The 20,469-nt window shown below is 51.4% G+C and overlaps 1 protein-coding gene across 4 annotated transcripts in view; it reads right to left on the reverse strand.

Annotated features, from left to right (window-relative positions):
• Positions 1-338: 338 nt before the first annotated feature.
• Positions 339-20,469, reverse strand: part of LOC144730262 (transmembrane protein 94-like) — a 51,115-nt gene continuing 30,984 nt past the window's right edge. For all 4 annotated transcript variants that reach the window (XM_078610929.1, XM_078610928.1, XM_078610930.1 and 1 more), the window contains 11 exons: positions 19,101-19,200; positions 17,809-17,917; positions 17,077-17,269; positions 14,831-14,908; positions 13,483-13,568; positions 12,609-12,690; positions 11,806-11,963; positions 10,254-10,345; positions 9,298-9,391; positions 8,012-8,182; positions 339-7,511 (listed from right to left, as the gene is read on the reverse strand). In XM_078610929.1, coding sequence (XP_078467055.1) covers positions 7,439-7,511; positions 8,012-8,182; positions 9,298-9,391; positions 10,254-10,345; positions 11,806-11,963; positions 12,609-12,690; positions 13,483-13,568; positions 14,831-14,908; positions 17,077-17,269; positions 17,809-17,917; positions 19,101-19,200 — 1,236 coding nt within the window. In that variant the 3' untranslated portion in view covers positions 339-7,438. The remainder of the gene's footprint in view (positions 7,512-8,011; positions 8,183-9,297; positions 9,392-10,253; positions 10,346-11,805; positions 11,964-12,608; positions 12,691-13,482; positions 13,569-14,830; positions 14,909-17,076; positions 17,270-17,808; positions 17,918-19,100; positions 19,201-20,469) is intronic.

Consider the following 20,469-nt stretch of genomic DNA (forward strand, 5'->3'; position numbering starts at 1 on the left):
TGCGTGGGAAGGACAACAAACTAAACACAAAAAGCAGTTCTAAGTGACGAGTTTTCAAACTAGGTGATTTAAAAGTGCAGAAATCCAGTGGCTTCCGAATTCTCCTGGTAAACGGTAGCAGGCTGTTCTATCAACGTATTCGTGAAACCTCAGGGCAGGCAAGCGACTCGGTTGACTTATTGTGACGATGGTGTATTTATACGCGCTTAGAATGCTACTTGGGCAGTGGTGGCATAGCTGTTACTGCACTATAAGCTATGACCCAGTCGCGATCTACTGTCGCGTATTACATACAGCACGTGATTTTTTTTTAAACAAACCCCGTTTAACAAGACGTACATAGTAAAATACGTTTTATTGATACTGAAACAACGATTGGACTGCATTACAATGCTTCTACCACAACATAAACGGTTTTTATTAAAAACACACACACACACAGCTCACCGAAATAAACACGCGACGGAGCCACACAAAGTTAACCTCCTTAAACTGCACGACGGAGTCACAAGCCCCCTCTCCCCCCACGCGTCCTGAACCATTGACGTCCTCCAGCAAAGCCCACGGTGCTTAGCGCGCTGGGGTGTCTGCGGGCCATCCATTGAGTACGTACGCATGAAGGGGAGATTGGGGGGGTTAACCCAAACGCGTACGCTTGCGTATGTGTGTGGGGGGGGGTCTACTGACAATGTACGTACGCATAGTAAACGGGGGGTGGGGGTGAAGCCTCGATAATAATAATGCAGCCGACGGTGGACTATCTGTTTGTTTAAAACACGTGAACAGTATTCATCATTGATCGTTGGTCGAGAAGCCACAGCATCAGCTCCACCTCGCCGCCCAGCAGCGTGGGCTTGGGCCAATCACACTGCAGGAGATTGTGACACGCTGTGACGTCAACACGGCAAGTCCTCGCTTAACGCGTGGTGGTGTTCACGCAACCCGTTTTCGCGAGAACGCGATTCTTCCATTCGGGGAACGGTTTTCGCACAACACGGAACGAGCGCCGCCCCGTTATGACGCAGTTTCTGAGCGGTCGACAACTAATCTTAATTTTAGAATTTTCGTGACTGCAGGAATTATTATTTGGTTCTTTCGGTTAAGTCACGTCTAAAGATAAAAGAATAAATTAAATTAAATAATAGAATACGACGTTTCGATTGCAACACAAGCAATCATCATCAACTACTTCAGTTGCACGACTGTGCGCTGCGATACAGTACGTGGAATGAAAACGTAAAACGGTGACGTACCCTCAGTTATTAGTCGTGCCATCTCAATGCGTGCGTAGTAAAAGTAGTACATCGTATCTCTTAAAACCTTATCGTTACAATCATTTAGGGGGAAATAGTTCGTGCTTCACAAGTTTTTCGCTTACCGCGACACTTTCCAGGAACACATCTACTCCTACCGTGTTAAACGAGGACTTGCAGAAATGCGCAGTCAGACCAATTCAAACACTTTACGCAAGTGACGAGACACGCGTGACTAACAGCAATGTGTTGTGCAGGCCGGAACTGAAACGAGAGCAATGACAACACGCGCAACAGGCGATTTAATGTGACGTCTGGCCTGGTCCATCCCATAATGCCTTGCACGTCACGTAACATCACTAGACTGCGGGTATTATTAAGCAAACGGCCTTGTTATGTTCAATTCTGGATGTTGCCTGATGAGGCTGGTTGCAACTATTGGCGAAACGTCGTGCTCGAATTGGAAATGTCGTAAGTTTACACAGCGGTGTGCTGAACTCGTAACAAATTTGCATGTTTTGTATACGTGACACACCTTACTTAATGGCTGTGTTCGGTGGCGACAGGTTGAACGACACATTTATATTTACGCAATCTAACCCCAAAACACCCTATCTATTATGGCCTTGTTTTGGCCGGCAAGAGTCAAACAGTTTGGGGGTTATATTACAACAAGCTCAGCAATTGATTTACTTCAAAGTGTCTCGCTGCCCTAACGAGCTTTAGGCGACACTCGCTGTGCGTGGCGCTCCTGAGCAGGTGATGTAAATGTCAACATTCGTATGGCGAAAGCCAGGTCTCTCCACAGCACGACAGCTCAACTTGACAGTGGTGGTACCCGTTTAATATTGACCATAGAGCAAGAATTTACAAGCCACATTGAAGGCACCAACATCATTGGTTTCAAACCTATAAAAAGTTTTTTCATTTTGTTACAAGGTAAGGCCCACTGAGCTATGTAGCTTTTTCAGAAGCGACCTGGCCACAAATGATAGCCCAACAAAATGACTTATTTGGAAATGTATAGCAGCCTAAATACTCTAAACGCATGTTTCTAAACGTGGAGGGAAAACCCGGAGGACCCGGAGAAAAATCCACACGACAAACAGGGAGAGACAGACGCAAACTCCAAATATTCAACGCACGCCAGGGTCGGGATCGAACCCACGACTTCCTGCATACCAGGCGAGGAAGTTAACATCTCATAGCCACCGCTGGACCCCTGATCAAAACTCCCAGCATGCGCACATACGAGTTCAGTCTTGGCCTCTCGTCACCAGCTGCCGATACAGTTCCGAGTGGGAGTTTTACCGTCCTCCTTCATGACCTGTAGGGCTCTCAAAAAGTTGGCACAACCCCAAGCGATCTCGCAGATTTTACCGACCAACACCACGATGTCTGTGGCCCATAGCGAAGGCTTCGTTCCCCGATGGCCGGTGCCATGTGCCATCCCCGGACCGGGCATTGCCTCGTGCCGGTGGCCTGTGCCGCTCTCTATCTGTGGAACGCCTTGCCCAGTGCTGCCCGCGATTGGGAGAGAAACAGCGGTGGTGCTTAAACCCCCCCCCCAACTCTCTCTCGCCTTTGGTTCTCTATTCATTTTCCTTCGATAGTTGTGTTTTTCCTCTCCTTGGCCAATGATTTATATATTTTTGTGAAGTACAGCGCCTTGAGTACCTTGTAGAAAGGCGAATTATTAATGTCACGTATTGTTATTATTATTAGTTCAACGGACTACTTCCCACGGCAGGTTGGTTGGGGGGCACTGCTCAGGACTATTTGTGGACGTTTGGCCGATGGATTTGAGAAAGTTTTAGTTTTTGCTCTTTCAGGAGGTAGAGAAAAGACTTTGGTGTCAGGGTAAAACTCAAGCCAGGGAGACGAACAAACCCACTTGCGTAGGTTTCCGCGGTTGCGCTATGCAGGCTCTCCGGACGTGTTTCGGGATGGGGCCGTCCATAAATGACGTCACGCGATTTTTGACCCCCCCCCCTCGTCACACGGCGTTACAAAAAGTCAGACCCCCCCCTCAAATATGACGTCACAAAGCTCTGCCCCCCCCCAAAAATATAAAACATGCTTCAAATCGCTTTAAACTATTGTCATTGTAGTGCGTATTTAATGTGGCGCTGCACTCTGATGTTGTAGAAAATTTTATTTAAAAGTCTATTTAATTAAGTAGAACGTGTTGTCTATATTTATTTAAAGTTGCGCATTTTGATGTGACGTCACATTTCTCAAACCCTCCTCCCTCACATCGTCACAAATGTCTGACCCCCCCCCCCCCCTGGTGCGTGACGTCATTTATGGACGGGCCCCGATGTGCCGCATCGTTGTTCAACACGACGCCGGATCGTTTCGCATCTGGGGTACAACTCGAAAATACGTGAAAAATGTCGTGGCGAACACTCGCGCGTCTGCACAAGTGACCTCGATCCTGTCGGCAACATGCAGCAATTTTGATCGACTCATTTTTATTTTTTTGTTTGTTTGTTTTTTTGGTTTAACTTTACTCGAGGAAAACCTAACCCTAGAAAGTGCAACAAATGTGAGTCGCGAGGCTGCGTCGTGAAACCATCGCAGCAGTCAACAACTTGGGGGGGCGGGGCGATGTCTTCATAGTGCATCTGATGCAGACAATGGCAGGTAGCATAAACAAAAAGCTTCAAATCAAGAACAAACAAGTTCCTTTACATTCGAGAAAGAGCATCCATTGTAGGGGATGCATGCGTTAACAATTTTCCGATTAATCCGAAGTATACGAAATTCAGACGATCCGGGTGGGAAAAAAAAATGACAAAAAAAACACGTGTCAATAATGATCTGTCGTTTTCCGCGTGACATTACGGCAAATGGCATCACTCGAATCGCATCACTTCCGAGATTTTCCCCACCACACAAGTTAGGTCACGTGGCATCAGGTAACTACGTCACTTTTGTTAGCACAAACACACGTCGGTCAAAGTTACGACACAATTCAAAAGAATATTTTTTTACTGAAACTCATCCCTGATCTATTAGGCACAGTTAAAACACACGCATTTAAAATATGCAACTAAACATGGAGACGCTTTTAAAAATGCACATTTTAGTTTTTCGACGACAAACGTAAAACTTGACAACTTAGCCACAGGCGTGATATTTCGGCCACAGTAAATGTCCCTCAATGAAGCAACGACACCGTCTCGAACCGATCCCCAAACATCAGAGGCCCGCCCGTCTGCGCCGCAGCCAATAGCGTAGTGGCCCTGCCATGGCAAACCGGGTTTCGGGAAATCCAGTCATCGATGTTTCTATGGCAATAACAACCAACAACAACTATTCCGAAGCGTGTTGCTAGGCCGAGGTGCGCGAGTTGGGTAGTCTGTGACCGGGTTTGGGGGCAGGCCACAAACTCCACTCCAGGTGTTCTCGGTTTCAAGAGATTGGTTTATCCGAGGAGTGCAATCGTAATGCAATAGCTGTGACTTCGTTAGGACTCCCTCTACCAGATGGCAGCGCTGATGCAATAATAGTAATCATACTAAAGTCCTTTTCGCAGAAACAAAGCCTCACCGCGTCACAATATTCTTTTGCAGGTGGGTCCTGCTACGTTGAGGACGCTTGGCTAATTTCATTAACAATTGCGTGGCGTGCGGGAGGAGGATACCCACGCATATGAAAAAGTGGCGATGCTCCAAACCTCCGATCAGATAGATTCATGAATGTATTGCCGTACTGCCGTCTGTCAGCCACGTCGCGAACCATGGAGAGAGCTCGTCTGGAAACTGTTCATCTGCTCAGCACCCATAGAACATCAGTATTATTATTATGCGTTTTGTCTCTACATTATCGTGAATAACTATACCAACTGCGAGTGTTGGCTGAAACTGGAAAACCCGTAAGTGGCGTTTGTAGCACCAACCCTGGAGTTGCCACGTGTGGAGGTCATAAGTATTGATGCAACACACAGCAAATATTTCATAAATAAACGTAAAAACAACCGCAACCCCACCACCCACCGTTCCCTCCTCCCCCATTATTTTTCGACGTAACCAAAACGACGCTCGACTGGTTTTGAAGGTAGGAAACTGGTTGCAGGTTGCAAGTTGCACGCAACGGCATCCGATTGCTGGACGGACGTTGTGGTCGCGTTCCCTATTTTCAGGGCCGACCTTTGAACGTGAGAAAATGAGGCCAACGCTCTGATCGTTGTACTAAACACATTCTGTTTGGCCCGTGTGCGGAATGAGGGCCCATCTCTGGGCTGTGCAGTTTGGCCAAGGTGAAAAGTCTGAGAAATGCATCCGAAAGCCAGGTCAAGAGATAAAATTAAAGAATGAAAACCAAAGCAGATATAAAACAGAATAAACATTTGGCACGACTGATGGTAGCATCGAAAATGAAATGGATTCATGAAATCAATCAAGACCTTTTTCGTTTGATTGCATATTTAAAAGTGAAGGTGTCACTGGTGGCGCAAAAGGGAGATTTGTTTTAAAGGTAGAGCACCATGGAGATGGGGCGGTGAACTCAGCTCGTGTGGAGGAGCCAGGCGAAAGTGTTACATTGCAGGATCACGAGGCGGCAGTGACTTGGGGAGGCCTTCATCCAGCAGTGGATTGATCACGGCTAATGATGACGACGACTAAACTGGATAATAAATTACCCGACTCAAATTTCAGTAAGAGCACCTACCTGTCCTCTTGTGTATATGAACCTGTCAATGAATACGCTAATCTGACGGGACACTGCATACACTGAGCAGGGAAGCCATCCCTATAACCTGGCCAAACTGCAGCAAGGCAAATTATTGATATATAGCTCATAGAATAACGTGCGCACAAACGGCGCGTACGAGTATCCAAAACACACACACGCGTGACGTAATAATTACATCCGGAGTGAAAGTCTCCCAGTGGTTAACCGAGCACAAGTAGAAAGGGCGGCATTCTTATCTCTCAAGGCCTTTCCTGAGCCAGTGGTAAATTTCCCACAATCCCATTCAGTCTCCGCACAACCGCTGACAACTTCCCGCCGTCGAGTGCGAGAGGTGGCGGCGGCGGCGACGAGGGTGCCAATTCCACCGCGGAAATCGAGGCTCAAACACGCCGGGTCCCAAACCGGTCGCCAGTTCCTTCCGAAGTAACTCATCTTTGTTCCCCAGTCCTCGTTAATACTCATCCTTCTCTCAATACCCATTTGTTCCTACTGGCGCATCCGAGCCAGGGCAGCGTGGCAGGGCATCAGAGGTCGCAACCGGGCACGCGATACCCGTACCCTACCCGATACCCGGCTACCCGTACCCGGCCGGGTACGGGTAGCCGTTTGCGACCCTGGTGCGGCCAGGTACGGGTACGGGTAGGCCGTGAGTCACTGGTGAGTCACCGTTTGTCACTCATTTCGGGTATGGTACGGGTACGGGTAGGGAACGGGTACCCGTACCCGGCGGGGTACGGGTACCCATTTGCGACCCTGGTGCGGCCGGGTACGGGTAAGGAATCAGAACCCGTTTGCGACCTCTGCAGGGCACCGCGCCGCACACGTTACGGGTGGCTTCGCCGCCGCCGGCACTTTGCCGTGCCGAGCCGGAACCAAACCGTGATACGCGGGCTCTCGCGACATCATCTGAATCTGGCTCGGGGGGGGCCAAGCAGGGCCAGGGGCGGAGGGGCGAACGACGCGTTCGTCACGTCGCGTCGTCTCTTTAAACCATCTCGTTTGAAAACTAATTTCTTTAGAGCTGCTTTTTGTGTGTTAGTTTATTGTCCTTCCCCCGTACCTCCGATTAGCACGGTTGGCTATGTACGGTAAGTAGTTCAACGCACAAGCTTACATCTCGGCTCGTACGTTGCGCTATGCCGAGCCGTGCCGGGTTCGCTCAGCATGGCCCCTGGGCGTGGCTCGGTTGCAAAGAGCGAACTAAAATAAAGAGGAATTGTGTTTTCATCGCCGATTCCCCTCCGTTGCAGTTTGAGACAACGCGCTAACAGGGAAAAACAAGGATGAGGCAGGAGGAAGGGAGGGAGGTGCTCGCCGGCAAAGGTTGGCGGCGTGGTGTCCGTCGATTTTGTCATGTCCGGGACAAACGGGGGGGGGGGGGAGGTTGGGGTGAACAGCACGGCGGTGAACAGCGCGTCTCTCGCCATGAGCTCAGCAGAGCGGTGGGCGGTGCAGACGGGCGACCGGCGCCGCCTGGCCAGCGCTTAGAAGGGAGAGTTCATGCCCAACTTGGTCTCGAACTGCAGCTTCTGCCGCTTCTGGTAGCGCACGCGCATCCTGTCGCAGCGGGAGGGAGGGGGGGGGGGGGCGTCGTTAGTGCGGTGGCAGCGACGCGGCCGTCGTGAGTCCCAGCTCCAAGGGACTTGAACCCCCCCACAGCATCCTGGTGGCGCTGACTCAGTGTCATTTTCAACGCCCCACCCCCCCCCACAAGCCACTTAACCCCAAGCAAACCACAGTCACCTCCATCAGCCCAGCAGCCAGGGTTGTAATAAAACAACTGGAATACAATATTCCCCCCCATAGCTTTTAAGTAAACGATGTAAATTGACTCGATTGGAAGACATAAGCTGCAATCATCGCCGCCCCACTGTGAACACTTTGCAGGACCCTCCCTGACAACGAGTCGTGAGACTCAGTTAAGCTATCCTGGATAAACACGCGCAGAAAATAGTAGCAATAGTAATCGTGTAAGCCTAATGAAATGGCCGCTGACTGACCGTTATTTTGTATTCATGATCTATAATTAAAGCAGCAGCCGCCAGGGGCACGCTCACCGGATCTCATGCAGCTTGATGAGCTCGTTGATCACGACGAGCGGAATGAGCCACAGGAAGCCCAGCAGCCACGTGACGACGGGAACGTCGGCCAGCCACACCGCCACGAGGCTCTCCCCGTTCAGCCACAGCTGCACGTCCACCGCCGCCTGCACCGCTTGCAGCACCAACCTGCGGGGCGGGGCGCATGTGGGGGCATGGGTGGGGTTACGTGGGGGCACGGGGGGGGGGGTCACACGGGGGCATGGGTGGGGTCACGCGGGGCCACGCGGGGGGGGGGGGGGTAGGCGGCAGAGGTCGCAAACGAGTTTTGATTCCTTACCCATACTCGTACCCGACCGCACCAGGGTCGCAAACGGGTACCCGTACCCGGCCGGGTACGGGTAGCCGGCTATTGGGTAGGGTACGGGTATCGGGTACCCGATTGCGACCTCTGGTAGGCGGGGGTCATGGGGGGGGGGGGGCACGGGGGGGCGTACGGCGTGATCGTCGACATGCCCGCGGCCGGACTGGCTTGGCGCAGGCCGTTCCTCGTCACGCTCGGGATTCCATTCCAGAATTGTTTTTATCATTTCTATACTCCACACGTTGTGGTGAATTCAGCAATCTGTGTTAGTTGGGGGGAGTCAAGTGAACCCCATTGTTAGGTACGACGTCACGCGTATTGAAAGACACATCAGCAGCACGGCTCGGCTCGGTTGCTGCAGTGGAACAACAAAACCTGGGCGCCTCCCGAGCAGCAACATCACCTGCTGATGTAATGACGCAACGTGTCGCACACCTTGTGAGGTTGCTATCGTCTCGATGCAAGCCAAGGGTTACGTCTAGGACTGGGTCGGCCAGTCCTCACATTTAAACACAACCGAGTGTTAATGACGACGGGCTGCTGGCAAGTGCTGGGTGGGGTGATGCAGTGTGCTGGTGAAGGATCAGTGCGAGGGCTGGGATTGTTGGGCCCTTCACGCAGCAATGGCAGCATGACAGCCCGACTCCATGCGAGTGAAGGGTTAGGGGCGAGAGATTAATGAGGCAGTACTCGCAGGAATAGTTAGGGGCTGGCTGCAATCTGCACAGTACTCACAGTAAGGGCTAGGGGCTGGCTGCAATCTGCACAGCGCTCACAGTAAGGGCTAGGGGCTGGCTGCAATCTGCACAGCGCTCACAGTAAGGGCTAGGGGCTGGCTGCAATCTGCACAGTACTCACAGTAAGGGCTAGGGACTAGTTGCACACTGCACAGTACTCACAGTAAGTGTTAGGGGCTGGCTGCAATCTGCATAGTACTCACAGTAAGGGCACCATTGCTGTCCACCACGTGTTGGTGAAGGGGCTGTGCCTCCAGAGCGGCTGGGTACGATGCACGTGGGTCACCAGGACGCACACTGCCAAGGGCACAGACACAACGTCTCACACACGTCGCTGCGGCTAGTCCGGCTGCTGAGAGGTTAAAGGGCGCGTACCCTCTAGAGCGGCTCTCGAGCACTCGCTCTCGTGGAGACCAAGCAGTTGGGCGCCACGGTGGCTAGGAGATGTTAACTACCTCGCCTGGTACACAGGAGGTCGTGGGTTCGATCCCGACCCTGACGCCTGCTGCTGTATATTTGGAGTTTGCGTCTCTCTCTCATCATCATCACGGTGGCTAGGAGATGTTAACTACCTCGCCTGGTACACAGGAGGTCGTGGGCTCGATCCCGACCCTGACGCCTGCTGCTGTATATTTGGAGTTTGCGTCTCTCTCTCATCATCATCACGGTGGCTAGGAGATGTTAACTACCTCGCCTGGTACACAGGAGGTCGTGGGCTCGATCCCGACCCTGACGCCTGCTGTATATTTGGAGTTTGCGTCTCTCTCTCTCTCTCATCATCATCACGGTGGCTAGGAGATGTTAACTATCTCGCCCGGTATACAGGAGGTCGTGGGTTCAATCCCAATCCCGACGCCTGCTGTGTATTTGAGCGTCTCTCTCTCTCCCAGAGGTCGCGTGGATTTTTCTCCGGGTCCCCCGGTTTTTCCCTCCACGTTTAGAAACGTGCGTTTAGAGTATTTGGCTGCTATAAATGTCCACGCGATGAGCCACTTTGTTGAGCTATCATCTGTGGCCAGGTCGCTTCTGAAAAAGAGCTATAAAATTCTAAATAGTTAAAAGTGAATCGATAGTTAAATGCTATTTGTTACCATTACTATTTTCAGCACGCGGCCCAACGGAGCGTCTCTCCCGGAGCCCCGCATCAAACGCCACTCACGGCTGTTGAGGAGCAGGAAGCCGGCGGTGATTTTCTGCGCCAGGAGCAGAGCGTTGGAGTAATCCCCGAACCACAGCGTGCCATCAAACTGGCTGGTGGTGGTGATGGTGGTGGTGGCAGAGATGATGGTGGTGATGGTGGCAGTGGTGGTGGCAGAGAACAGCGCACGGGTTAGATCGGTAAGCGTACACGAGGATCGGCAGATAAACCCACGCCACCGCAGTCACCACCCACCACACCACACCAAGGTGCCATCCTAACCGCACGCTGGTGATGGGAGACCACAAACCATCCTCACCACACCAGCCACAACACCCACGTGGCGGCTGGACATCCATACCACGGAGATAACACCTCGGTATAAAACAACCACACCGGCCAGAACAAACCTCGTACTCACCAAACCCCCCGAACAGGCCACACCACCCGTGGTTCCTTGCCATCCATGTCCCGGTGCAATCAAACGACAACCCGGGACTAGCCGGCCACCCCACCTAGACCACCGTGTGGCGGATGGACATCAGAGGTCGCAACCGGGTACCCGATACCCGTACCCTACCCGATACCCGGCTACCCGTACCCGGCCAGGTACGGGTACCCGTTTGCGACCCTGGTGCGGCCGGGTACGGGTACGGGTAGGCCGTGAGTCACTGGTGAGTAACCGTTTGTCACTCATTTCGGGTAGGGTACGGGTAGGGAACGGCTACCCGTACCCGGCCGGGTACGGGTACGGGTACCCATTTGCGACCCTGGTGCGGCCGGGTACGGGTAAGGAATCAAAACCCGTTTGCGACCTCTGCTGGACATCCATACCACACAGGCCACACCCTTGGTGCAGCCTGTCACACCCTGGTGATGGGAGACCATACCATCCTAACGACACCGCGGCTGGCCATCTACACCAGTGGTTCTCAACCGGGGGCATGAGAACCCCTGGGGGATACGTGGCAATGTCCCAGGGGGTACGCGAGATGATTTATAAATGCGTGAAATTATATCATACGTGAGCCATTGGTGAATAATCATGGATGCGTCTGCCAATATAAAATAACTACGATAACATTTAAATCCACAGGGTAACCTCGAATAATATAAAATACCTTTCTAAACTCATTGATGGTAAACAGAGCGGGTTTCCAAGAGTAACCAGCGAGCGTGAACAAATCACGTCATGCACGCAGAGCGTCCGTTTAATTTTTTTCCTCGCTCGCAGTGCCTTTCAAATTCTTGGTTCTTTCGGTAAAGTCACGTAGAAGGGAAATAATAAAATAATATTAATATAAAACAATAACAGTTCCTTTCAAGTTAGGATACCTCACAAAATGGGTAATTGATTAAATTATTGATACATTTATTTCTCAGAACCATGTTGGGTCAGGCAAGGGGGGTTATACTCGGTTGAAACTAAATTCAACAAGGGGGGTAGTACAGCAGCCGAATAAGGCTGAAAACCACTGCCCTATACCACTCAGACCACACGACCCAGACCACACCCACACAACCTGGACCACACATTCTGCTACCGGTCACCCCCCCCCCCCCGTGTCCGTACCTGAAGGGGTAGGAGTCGCAGTGCGTGGCGTTGTGGTTTCCCACGCTCTTGCTGCCCGCCCGGCAGAAGCCGTTGAGCGTGAGCGCGAAGCAGCACAGGTAAATGCACACGGACGGGAGGAACTTGCCCAGGAAGCAGAGTACGTAGTAGTGCACGGTCTGTCACAGTGAGCGAAGGGTGGGGGGGAATGGGGGCGGCACGTATGTATGTATGTATGTACGTTGAACTTCTTTCGTACCGTATGTAGCCAACCGTGCTAATTGGAGGTGCGGGGGAAAATGTCACAAACTAAACACAAAAAGCAGTTATAAACAAGTGAGTTTTCAATCTAGATTTAAAAGTGCATAGCTCCGATGGCTTCCTAATATCGTTCCAGACGGTCGCAGAAGCGCATCTGAAGGCGCGGGATGCGATGACCTTCTTATTCGATGGCCGAGCCAAAAGCCGCTGCAAGAGAAAGAGCGGCAAGTCGAGTTCGCGTCGACGGTGGATGCGGAGCAGACGCTGCAGACTAAACTAAACCATTTGTACTTTACCAGGCGCAAGGCCTACTGTGCTGTGTAGGTCTTTATCAGAAGCGACCGGGCCACAAATGACAGCTAAATGAAGTGGCTTATCAGGTGGAAATTTATAGCAGCCAAAAACTCTGAACGCACGTTGATTCTAAAAGTGGAGGGAAAAACTTGAGGATCCGGAGAAAAATCCGCACGACCATGGGGAGAGACACCGCAGAGTCGGAATGGAACCCACGACCTCCCGTATACCAGGCGAGGGAGTTAACATCTTGCCACTGTGGCACTCACCCTGCGTGGCAGCACCATAAGATTCTTGCCGGTGGCGATCGTCATGACGGAGTTGTCCGGCTGCTTGCCGAGGAGCGACACGCTGCGGAGGCACGGGGCAGGGGAGGGAGAGGAGCGGGGTGGAAATTCAACACGAGGAAGGCCCTCGACCGTGGCTCCGTCACAATTTCCATGATCTGAACAAGCAGATATCATTTTTCGATTTAAAGCTTTCGTGACTGCAGGGATTCATCTTCTTGGTTCTTTCGGTAAAGTCACGTAGAAGGGAAATAATAAAGTCACGTAGAAGGGAAATAATAAAATAATAAAAATATAATTTTATTATTTCCCTTCTACGTGACTTTACCGAAAGAACCAAGAAGAAGCAGATATCAACAAATAATTTATGAATATATTTTTTCGCAATTATCTGTCAGTCCACCGCGGTGGTCAGTGTAGGTTGGTGTATGGAGCGCACGGGACCAATCCATGTATATATATATAAATATATATCACTCACCATGGCTATGAATCAAAATCAGTGTTTTTTGTGTGAACTCCAGGATGCCAAGGTGGCGAGATGTTAACCACCTCGCCTGGCATGCAGGAGGTTGAGGGTTCAAGCCCGACCTTGACACCTGCATATTTGCAGTTTGCGTGTCTCTCTCCCCGTGATCGCGTGGATTTTTCTCCGAGTCCTTTGTTTTTTCCCCTCCACATTTAGAATCAACATCACGCGTTCAGAGTATTTGGCTGCTACAAATTTCCACGTGTTAAGCCACTTCGTTGAGCTATCATTTGTGGCCGGGTTGCTTCTGAAAAAGAGCTGTATATAGCTCAGTGGGCGTTGCCTGGTAAAACTAAAAATAGTTTCTAGTTTAGTTTATAATCGTACCTGATGAGCGGGTGTGACACACACGACATCCACAGGACGTCGGTCGTGCTGAGTGGTGGCGGCAGTTGGACTAGGCAGCTCACGACCTGCCACACACAACGCAAACAAAAATCACTTTTACAGACATTCACCTCGTTATTCACAAACTTGCTATCCACGACTTGGGCTGGGCCACTAGGCAACGGGGCCGTTTCCCGGTAAGCTAATCCCAGAGCGGTTCCGAGAAGTCGTCTAAAATCAGGAGGGGGCAGGAGAGTCCTTGAGTTACTCTGCTCCCTCTCTAAGTCACGTGAACAAATTCTACTGCCACAAATTTATAAAAAAACACATTTGAGTTATGACTCGATTTTTTTTCTTATATCTTATCGACATTCATATAGTGCCTTGTTTCAGCTCACACTGCGTGCGTTGAAAGCTTTGCGTGCGGTATCAAGTTAATTACAATTCATGCCAATTGCATGCAATCGTTATGCTAATGCTATGCTAATGTTTGATCAACGATGCAAACGAGATGATATTAACGATATATAGAATTTAAGCTGGATATAAGCACACTTCATATTTCACTGGTCAACACACTTTTTCTGGCATAAGGTATTCCAACGGTTTTATGGTAATTTTGGGGTGCTGATTCCAAATCTGGCATCAGTTTTTGTCGATCACATCAGGTTTTTGAGATATCAAATATTGCAGTTTCAATAAAAACTGCAGACGCAAAATATTAAATAAATGTGGATATCTACATAAAATAATATTATAAACACACTATCCTAAAAATACAGCACCATATTTTAACACTAAAGCAGTCACTGACTCACAACAACTTGCAATCATAAGTGACAGAGTTAATTTCGGGTAAAATCAATGAAAATGGGGTATGCCGATAGCATAAAATGAGATGTGATGGAGCAAATCTGAGATCAGATTTGGAATCAGCACCCTGAAATTAGTCTAAAACAGCTGCAAAAGTCCAGGCCAGAAAAAAAAGTTTTGTTGACCAGTGTTTTCACACCACGTGCCTACATGATACCGGTGGGGGAAGTCTAAGTGAAACTTCTGATACAAGCACACTCTTTCGGATGTATGCATGTATGTTGAACTTCTGTCGCACCGTACGTAGCCAACCGTGCATATCGAAGGTGCGAATAGGTGTGAATCTAAGCACGCACAATGGCCTTGCTCTCATGGGGTGTGCTCGTAACCAACTCCTTCCCCAATTAGAGGTGTCAATTCTCGGAACAGAATCGTGACACCGAATCGCGACAATTCGTCCGACTGCCGTGCGGCACAAACGGCTCCACGTCCCCGCCGCGTTTGGCGAGTCGCCGAGCGTGAAGCGTGCACCGACCTGCAGCAGCACCAGGGACAGCTGACACTGCAACAGGAAGAGGAAGCACTTGCGCATGCCGTTGATGGTGTGCCTCGCCTGGCAGACGGACCCAATCGGAAAGCAACGTAAGCGCTTGAGTGTCAAGGTACAGGATTACACTCGCTCTACGCGGAGGTAGCAGTCGTGTTAGAAACGTTCCAAGGAAAGGGGGCAACAAAGCGAAACCGCACGTCGAGACAGCTGCCTACCGAGAAGCACACACAGTACACACACAGAGTACACACACAGTACACACACACAGTACACACACACAATACACACACAGTACACACACACAGTACACACACACAATACACACACAGTACACACACAGTACACACACAGTACACGCAAAATATACACACAATTTCGATTTAAAGCTTTCGTGACTGTCTTCCCAACAGACTTGTTCTTCACCTGAGGACGGCTGCTTGCGTTGTGGCTGAAACGTCGTGAGAATTATTTTATTATGTTTTATTTTTATTATTTTATTATTTCCCTTCTACGTGACTTTACCGAAAGAACCAAGATGATATACACACAATGTTGTAACTGTGTATCTCTGTATATGTACCTGTGTGTATGGATCTCTGTGTATCTCTGTGTGTGTATCTCTGTATGTGTCTCTGTGTGTGTATCTCTGTATGTGTCTCTGTGTATGAGACAGCTGCTATTACCGGCACGGCGCATGGCCAATGGAAAGCCACCAGTAAGTACAGCGATGCCCCCCCCCCCCACGTTGGCTCAGCTCGGATGTGCCAGTGGTAAAAACGGGGTAAAGACCGACTCAAGGATAAGTCTGCTGGGCGTCCGGTTTAACTCTGTCTATTGCAGATAACCGATTGGTAACCGTAAAAGTTATCGTTTTGGAAATCCACAATTGCAGGCAAATATAGAATGCCAACTATGCCAATTAGAAACCCAGGAGAGCCTCGGTAACAAAGGTTCCTGCAAATAAGATATTTGGCCAGTTTCAAGAAGTGAGTGTTTGGAGGTGTGCGAGGAATCCTGAGTGCCCGGAAACAACCCACGCAATGAAGGGGAGAACGCTGAACCTAAAAACACAACGGTGGCTTGTCAGAAAACGACTTGTTGTTGTACTGCCCTCCCTACACACACCACCTCACTTGGGCCTGCTTGGTGGCCACGATACGGCAGTACAGATTCCTGTGTGTATCTGTGTGGAGCCGTGAATGCTATCACATTTGTATTCATCGTTCCCCCCCCCCTCCCCCCCAGGTACTACCAGTTTAGAATCTGTATTGAGACTGGAGGAATCCGATGAGCCATGAAGCTCTTTTTTTCACAGACGTCCCGGGTAGGTCACCTCCCACACGCGTCCAAAACGCTCGCTCGCAGAGTTGGTCAGACGCCCCGTGAAGCAGGACCCAAATCAAAGAGCTTTGATTTGAAAAAAAAAGCTTCGAAACTCTTTCTTGGATAAACAATGGGTGTTATATTTCCCTGCAGATAACAATAGCCGCTGTTCTTGTTTGTCCGGCACAGCAAGACTTCCCAGCTCCGGACGCACACAGTCTAAAATTAGACATTGTGCCGCTGTCAATCTTGCTACACGGACACAATAGCTGTTTCCCAGGACTGTCCTGGCCAAATCCAGACGGGCGGTGAACCCTTGGCTGAGGGCACCCGAGCTCTCTGGCGTCTCTCTCTCTCTCTCTCTACGTGCTGCAAAGAAGGGCCATCGCCCGAAACGTCGTCTATTGTACACTTGCTTTTTATTTTACGGCCACAGAGTTCGAGACGAATATGCCAAGGTGGGTGCGGTGGCGTGGCCCAGCGGTAGCTGCGTTGCGAAAGTTCACGGTTCGTGGGAGGTTTGTCTTTGGTGAATTCTTGTACGTTCATGCACGTGAGTGCGTGTGTGGGGAGCGGTGGCGCGGCGGTGAGCGTGCTGCGCTATAAACCGGGCAAACCCAAGTTCGATTCTCGCTCGCGGCCACCAACACCAGTGACGATTATCTGGACCAGTCTTGAACCTACGCTAGGTCGACTCAGCATTAAATGAGTACCTGGTGCGGTGTGTAAACATCGCCCCTAGTCAGACAAATGCGGCCGGGCGTGGTGCTAGCCACCCACCCCCCTCGTGTGCCTTGCCGGCTTTAATGGGTGCTCGCTAACATCACTTGCCCCGACATTCTGTTAAGGCTACACGGGGGATCTTGGTCTTTGTACGACATGTGTATGCGTGCGTCTGGTCCTCTCGCCTGCTTGATGAGCTTGATGATGCTGAGGTTCTCCTCGTGGTGGAAGGCCACGGAGCAGGGCAGCCCGTTGAGCTGCCCCGACAGGCGCAGCGGCCCCCCGCCCTGCGCCTCCGTGTCGGCCGGCATGCCGCTCGGCGCGAAGCCGAACCGCTCCCACGTGCACCGTGACGGGTACAGAGGGTCCACCGCGATGCTGCGCCGACGACACCGCCGACGCCGGCGTGCAGGGTTAAGCGGCGCGGTTCGGGTGGTTTTGTATTGTTCTCAGGTGCGCCGAGCGTAAGTGCGCATGTGTGTGTGTGTGTCCGCAGTGGGGAGCGGTAGTGCAGCGGTTAGCGCACTGCGCTACGAACCCGGCGACCCGAGTTTGATTTCCTTTCACGGCCATCACCAGTGACGATCATCTACAAGCTGAAAGCTCCACGTCCCACGAGGCATCAACACGTGGCCGGGACCCGAGTGAGGGTCCGACCCTTCGTAGCTGTATCTCCTACGTATCGTGTAGTTAGCTGGGTGGTCACCACCCTAGGCTGTACCTGTTACCCCTTTGTGTATTACGTGTTGATATAATAAATGTGTTGCCTCTAAAGAATAACGTCTGCGACTCAGTTGGACTCACGACACGTATGCATAAGCATGTGTGCGCATGCATGAGCGTGTGTGTGTGTATATACAAAGGTGTGCGTGTATGTGCAAGGGTGAGCGTGTGCGCGTGTGGGCGCGCGTGCCCACCTGACGTTGCTCTGCAGGAACACGCGACCGTTGCGAACGTTGGCGGAGCTCCCGAGGCAGCAGACGACCTCGCCGTGCTCCTGCATCACCGCCACCATCTCGCACATCGCTGGAGACGCGCGCGTGGAAAAACACACACACAAACAATGAACGTCTACTCCCGTGTGGCCTTCAACAGACTGTGGGAGCAAGTGCTGTTAGCGAGCAGCTATGAAGGCCGGCATGGCACGCAGAGGGGGTGGGTGGCCAGTCCCACGCCTGGCTGCCTTTATCTCCCTAGTGGCGATGTTTGCACACTAGGGCCAGCTCAAGGCCACGTCTCAAGTGTCTCACTGTCAGGCTAGGGGTGAGTACCAGCTCAGAGCCACGTGTCAGTGTCTCACTGTCGGGCTAGGGGTGAGCACCAGCTCAGAGCCACGTGTCAGTGTCTCACTGTCGGGCTAGGGGTGAGTACCAGCTCAGAGCCACGTGTCAGTGTCTCACTGTCGGGCTAGGGGTGAGCACCAGCTCAGAGCCACGTGTCAGTGTCTCACTGTCGGGCTAGGGGTGAGCACCAGCTCAGAGCCACGTGTCAGTGTCTCACTGTCGGGCTAGGGGTGAGCACCAGCTCAGGGCCACGTGTCAAGTGTCTCACTGTCGGGCTAGGGGTGAGTACCAGCTCAGGACCACGTCTCAGTGTCTCACTGTCGGGCTAGGGGTGAGTACCAGCTCAGGACCACGTGTCAGTGTCTCACTGTCGGGCTAGGGGTGAGCACCAGCTCAGCGCCACGTGTCAGTGTCTCACTGTCGGGCTAGGGGTGAGCACCAGCTCAGGACCACGTGTCAGTGTCTCACTGTCGGGCTAGGGGTGAGCACCAGCTCAGCGCCACGTGTCAGTGTCTCACTGTCGGGCTAGGGGTGAGCACCAGCTCAGAGCCACGTGTCAGTGTCTCACTGTCGGGCTAGGAGTGAGCACCAGCTCAGAGCCACGTGTCAGTGTCTCACTGTCGGGCTAGGGGTGAGTACCAGCTCAGGACCACGTGTCAGTGTCTCACTGTCGGGCTAGGGGTGAGCACCAGCTCAGCGCCACGTGTCAGTGTCTCACTGTCTCTGTGTCTCACTGTCTCTGTGTCTCACTGTCTCTGTGTCTCACTGTCTCTGTGTCTCACTGTCTCTGTGTCTCACTGTCTCTGTGTCTCACTGTCTCTGTGTCTCACTGTCTCTGTGTCTCACTGTCTCTGTGTCTCACTGTCTCTGTGTCTCACTGTCTCTGTGTCTCACTGTCTCTGTGTCTCACTGTCTCTGTGTCTCACTGTCGGGCGTGCAGTCCGTGAAGAGTGGCACGAGGAGCGGGACGTTGTCGATGTTCTCCAGGTGTGGCCGCACGTTCTCGATGCCGCGGGGAAGTTTCGCCTGCGCCAAACGAGATCAAGAACGCAGGTCAAGGTCAAGAGGTCATCAGGGCCAATGCTGCTGATGTCACCACACTCCACCGTGACTTCCTGCTGCTAGATCCTACGGCTGTTGCGCGGTCGACCGTCTGGGTCAAGGACTTTCCGTTGGTTGCCGAATTCTGTTTGGCCAGACAGAGCTAAATGGGCGTATCGGCTACAGAGCAGATGGACTCGCGTGGTATCGCATTGTTTGAAGCCGACTGGACTTGCTGAGGTATCGATATGTGGCTGAGGCTCGTGAAGGATGCTTTTGGGAAGTTGGAGGCAGCCGCACTTCAGCAACAACAGAGGGCAGAGGAGCGACGCTCAGAATGGGCGGATAAAACGCAGTAAGTTGGCACAGTAGGGAGAACAGATGGTGTGCATCTGCTTGTCATCTCAGCCAGTGGCCCTATTACACCTGGGTCTGTCTGATGACCTCCTGTCAGCAAGCCTTTAAGTGGCCTGTATGAGCACCTAGCCTGACACAATAGTCTAGTGACGTCACCGCCACTTAGTTTCAAATATATGCTATTGTTGCACGTGTGTTAGATGTGGAACTGTGTGAGAGTGTGTGTATGTGAGTACACGAGCATAGGCCAACAGCACCTGTCCCAACAATCTGTTCAGGCTATAGGGGGGATTTCGATTTAAAGCTTTCGTGACTGCAGGGATTCATCTTCTTGGTTCTTTCGGTAAAGTCACGTAGAAGGGAAGTAATAAAATAATAAAAATAAAACATAATAAAACAATTCTCACGACGTTTCGGCCACAACGCAAGCAGCCGTCCTCAGGCTGCTTGCGTTGTGGCCGAAACGTCGTGAGAATTGTTTTATTATGTTTTATTTTTATTATTTTATTACTTCCCTTCTACGTGACTTTACCGAAAGAACCAAGAAGATATAGGGGGGATCTTTGTCTTTGTGTGCGTGCGCGCATTTGCATGCATAGGGAGCAGTAATGTAGCAAATCGCGCGCTGCGCTACGAATCCGGCAGCCCGAGTTCGATTTCCGCTCACGGCCAACACCAGTGACGATTATCCAAACCGGTCCTGGGCTTCCTCCCCTAGGTCGATGAACTCAAATGAGTACCTAGTGCAGTGTTTAAACATCACCACTGGGCCGGCACGGCACACAAGGGAGCATGGTGTTGGCCACCCACCCCCTGATGTGCCGTGCCGGCCTTCATAGGTGGTTACTAACAGCACTTGCCCCAACAGTCTATGAAGGCTATACGGGGGATCTTTGT

This window comes from Lampetra planeri, chromosome 35 (genome assembly GCF_965212315.1).
Source record: "Lampetra planeri chromosome 35, kcLamPlan1.2.h2, whole genome shotgun sequence".
Lineage (NCBI taxonomy): Eukaryota > Metazoa > Chordata > Hyperoartia > Petromyzontiformes > Petromyzontidae > Lampetra > Lampetra planeri.